The following is a 4,856-nucleotide window of genomic DNA, read 5'->3' as shown; positions in this document are numbered from 1 at the left end:
ACCTCAAGCTCCAGTCCGCTTGGGATAAATTACGCAAATCAGCAGCCCCCGCTCAACTCTTTTGCAGAGCGCAACACAGTGTGTGTGTGTGTGTGTGTGTGTGTGTGTGTGTGTGTGTGTGTGTTTGTGTTTGTGTAGGCTCTTGTGTTTGTGTTTGCAAGTCCGATGTGCGTGTCTCTGAGCGACGACACTGTAAACACTGTGGTGTGCAATAAAAATAACTTTTGGTGTCCCAGCAGTTCACATGCAAACCAAACTACCACATTCTACAACCCTGTCAAATTCACTTTCTCTCTGTCTTTTTCTCGCTCTCAGTTCCACACACACACACACACACACACACATGCAGAGGTCAAAAACCAGCAAGGCTCCGCTGAATGAAAGAGCATATTTTCCCCTGACGCGCGGCACGAGAGTCACGCGCTGGCTGCCCCTTCCCTCTCTCTCTCTCTCTCTCTCTCTCCCCCACTCTACTCACATAGAGTCCCGTGTGCCGGTCGCCGAAGAAGGGGAACGCCACTGAGATCTCCTGCAGTCCCGTGCCTCCGTCGTCCTGGGACACCGTCTTCGTGTCGCCCTCGTCCTGCCCGAAGGGGTAGAAGTCCTCCAGGGGCACGGCCGCCCGCGCTCCTCCCAGGAGCTCCAGGGAGAGCAGGCACCAGAGGCAGCAGGTCATCAGCACTCGCAGCCCCATAGCCGGCACACCCACGCAGAGAAGAGGGGATGGGGGATGGAGAGGAGCAGGAGGAGGAGGACGAGGAGGAGGTGAAGGAGGGTGCATAGGCACCGGGCACCACAGGTACACCTGAAGACCAGCAGGGCAGAGAAGAGAAGAGAGGAGAAGAGAGGAGAAGAGCAGGGCAGAGTGAAGCGGAGCAGAGTAGAGCAGCGCCGTAGAGCAGGAGCTTCTCAACTCTCCCTGCAGCCAACTCCCCAGCAACACAGCAGCAGGCAGAGTCTTGTTAGAGAGAGAAAGAGTGAGTTTCACAAACTTGAATAAAAAAGTCTTCCTCTTCTTCTTATCCTGTCTTCCTGCTTTTATTTGTCTCTCTCACCTTCTGTCTCTCTCTCTCTCCTCTTGCTTTGTTTCTTTCTCTCTGTCCCTCTGTTTTTCCTTTCCCTCTCCCTCTCTCCTGTTAGTTGGGCAGCCGGTCTGAGACAGGGGGGCAGATTCCTTGCATTCTGCGTGCTGCTGGGTGCTTCGTTCCTGAGCCACTCTCGGTCTCTCAGTGAAGTGAGCTGAGTAAGGGAGAGAGTAGAGGAGGAGAGACAGAGAAAGAGAGAGAGAGAGAGAGAGAGAGAGGGAGAGAGAGAGTGGGGGAGAGAGAGGGAGAGAGAGCAGAGGTGGAGAGACAGAGAAATAGAGAGTGAGGTAGAGAGAGAGTGGGGGGGAGAGAGCAGAGGTGGAGAGACAGAGAAATAGAGAGAGAGAGAAGGAGAGGGAGAGAAAGAGTGGGGGAGAGAGAGGGAGAGAGCAAGCAGTGATTCGGCACTGTTTTTTTTTTTTTTTTTTTTTTTACAATCCAGCGATTTGGTCCCTGATGGCCAGCTTAGAAATCTCCTCAATAAAAGCTCTATTCTGCCTGCCAAAGGACTCCTTTCAGCAGCAGCCCCTCCCTCCTGGGATTCTCTACCTCGCATAATTAGTTGGCCCTGGCCAATGGCTGCCGAGAGAGCTGGTAACTGGATAAGCACTGGGCGGGCCTATGATAATCAAAGAAACGCTTTAGAGCCTCTGACAGCTCTCCTTCTCTTACTCTCTCAGTCTCTCTCCCCCTCCTGCATACTCTCCTTCTCTCATACACACACAATCTCTCTCATCCACACTTAAATATACACACAATCTCCCTCTCCCACAGACACACACGTTCACTCTCTCATATATACAAACACACACACACACACACACACACACACACACACACACACACTGTCACTCTCCATTCTAATGCAATCTCTCACTTTCTCTCTAGGTTCCTCTTAACCCTTGCGCACGAAAGCTATCTAGGCACTTTCTAAACACATGCTCCCACATACCAGATACCTCAGGCTCTGACTGTTTCTCTCTCTCCTTCTCCCTTTCCTTTTTTCCTCTCTCTCTCTCTCTGTGCATGTTCTTCCCCAGTATCATTTCCTGAGCTGCATGTACGCGGCGTGCAGGCTGATACCAGTTATGGGATGTGTACAATGCTGCGCTCATGTAAAACATGCCCAAGATGCAAGTTCAAAGGCAGAATGTATACAAAGCACGTCTGGTTCATATTAGACATTTTAACAGTAAGCTTTTTTTTTCTGTCTTAAAATCAGTTTCCCTGCGAAAAAAAATCCTCCAGATTTGTGTATGGGATGTCTCATCTGAGACCAAACTTTTTTTTTATAAAAAAAAAAAAAAAGCCCTGAATTCCGAGAAATAAAAGAAAACATCTTGTTTGCTTGATGGACTTGGTGCAGAATCGCACATTACAGCCCCCCCCCCCCCCCCCCCCTTCCTTTCTTCTTTTTTGTCGTCTACTGTAAATTCCCGTCGCCTGACAGAGAAACGGGTCGTTAGCGAAGCGCGTCCAGTGCTGGAGCAGGAACGTCACAAGGGGATCGCCGCCGTGGTTTACGAGTTGTTTGTGCACATCAAAAACAAGCCAGAATTATTATCCCCCATTCTCCGAGCCAAAGTAAGCATGGAGGCTGTAACAGATTGCAATCATCACTGGTCAATAACTCTTATTTTTCAAGTGATCTTTTATTGAGTTGTTAAAAAAATACACTGTGTCACGGTGCGGCGATATAAACATGAATTGGGTCTTTATTTGCTCATTTTGGTAAACACAGTATTCCTTTGTGACAATGTGTAAAAGTAATCACAACAACAGGGGCTTGATCACACTGAGACGCTGTGTCATTTAAAATGAGAATATATATCTTCAATCAACCGGGTTTGTGCTCTTATTTCTTAAGTGATTCCACAAAATGACATAATTATACGATACAATTGAAACTGTCATGATATTATGCCAAAGTCACATTTCATGGAGGGACCACACACACACACGCACACAAACACACACACACACACACACACTCACAAACATGCACACATCGCAGGTTACATGCATACAAAGCCACACTGCCACAGAGGGAAACAGTGAGAGCTCTCCTACCAACACAGTGTGCTGTTTCCTAACAAACACAGGGCCTTATGGTCTTAAAACGTTTAGGACTGGGGGCTTGCAAGAGAACAAATCCTTAAAACAATCTGGCACTTGCTCAGTGACTGTAAAACAGGCACCTTCATTGTTTGTTGTTGTTGGAATTTTTTAATGTGTGGTTGGGGGATTAATAGTGCTCTAGGAGGCTTGAAACTATTCCCTGAGACCAGTGGCCCACTGGGTGTGTGTGTGTTTGTGTGCGTGTGAGTGAGAGAGCGAGAGAGAGAGAGAGTGTGTGTGTGTGTGTTTGTGTGTGTGTGTGTGTGCCTATGTGTGTGTGTGTGAGAGAAAGAGAGACAAAGAGAGAGTAGGGAAAGTGTGTGACGATGTGATGGTCACTACAGATGAGTATGTGCTCTGATTGTCATGTCATGGAGCCTGGCTCTTTGGCGCTGCAGTCAGAGTGCATGTTAGGCGCCCTGTAGACCCGGGGTCGAGTCTGGGTGGGGTGACCACGCTCTCCCTGCGCAACAAATGGTGTCAGAAGAGGGATGGTTTGCCGTGAGGAGGCGTGCCCGTAAAACTATACGAAGGACTCCAAGGTACGTTGACCCCTGTGTGAAGAACCTCATAGATGGGTGAAGCACTTGGATGGGAGGGTGAAGCGCTCTGGATAGGAGAAGTATGGTTTGTGGATGGGTGAGAAATACCTGTGAGGCGCAAGGGTGCGCTGCCCGAATGTGAGGGCAGTGTGACAATGTGATCGTCACTACAGATGAGTATGTACTCTGACTGTCATGCCATCGAGCCTGGCTCTTTGGCATTGAGGTCAGAGTGCATGTTTGGCACTCTGTAGACCGGGGCTCGAGTCCGGGTGGGGTGACCACGCTTTCCTTTCGCTAGAGTGTGTGTGTGAGAGAGAGAGACAAAGAGAGAATGCGCGTGTGTGTGTGTGAGAGAGAGACAAAGAGATAGAGATGGCATGGGGGTAATGGTTTCCTTTACTGACTTACTGTACGTGTGTGTGTGTGTGTTTGTGTGTGTGTGTGTGTGTGTGTGTGTGTGTGTGTGTGTGTGCGTGTGTGTGTGTGTGTGTGTGTGTGTGTGTGTGTGTGTGTGTGTGTGTGTGTGTATGCACCTGAAAACTGTGACCTCAACATATGTGCCTGCATATGCAAGTATGCATCTGTATATATATGCATAGTTTGAACTGGTTTCTATGTATCCCCCCCCCCCCCCCCCGTCCTTAAGGTTCTTTAACCTTATCTAATTGTATGCATATGTAACAGTGATACTCTACATGTATCTGTTTGATGACCAAAAGTAGAAACTCTCCCTGAATTCACTGCAGAACTAAGAACCTGGAACCTAAGGTTTGGATTGTAGAACTTCAGTGAAATGGACAAAAAACTAAATCATTCACCTACGCACTTCTCATCTCCAATAGCAAACATTCACAAACATCTGCACAAAGTAAACTTGTGGTTTCCGTGTAATGTGCACATGCCAATACTAATACAACTACTTGATTTCAATGTGAACTGGAGTTATTGTGGGCTTGGATTGTGGGCGTCCTACTGTAGTGCCTGATGTCTGTTAGAGCATACAGTAGTAGAGTTAGGCCATGAGGCTGTGAGGCTGTGTCCTACTCCGGCCGATGAGACTCTCTGTCAGTATGACCGTTCATTAAGCGGGTGGGGGGGTGGAGTGGAG

At 48.5% G+C, this 4,856-nt stretch overlaps 1 protein-coding gene across 1 annotated transcript in view; it reads right to left on the bottom strand.

The window, feature by feature from the left end:
- The window catches only part of sned1 (sushi, nidogen and EGF-like domains 1), a gene marked incomplete at both ends in the record, with an annotated part of 37,943 nt that extends 37,249 nt beyond the window's left edge, over positions 1-694 (bottom strand). The window contains one exon of the mRNA XM_080860236.1: positions 479-694. Within this exon, the coding sequence (XP_080716362.1) occupies positions 479-694 (216 nt within the window). The remainder of the gene's footprint in view (positions 1-478) is intronic.
- Between the last annotated feature and the right edge of the window lie 4,162 nt (positions 695-4,856).

This window comes from Sprattus sprattus, assembly GCF_963457725.1.
Source record: "Sprattus sprattus genome assembly, chromosome: 2".
Lineage (NCBI taxonomy): Eukaryota > Metazoa > Chordata > Actinopteri > Clupeiformes > Clupeidae > Sprattus > Sprattus sprattus.
This window is presented reverse-complemented; position numbering and strand designations above follow the sequence as displayed.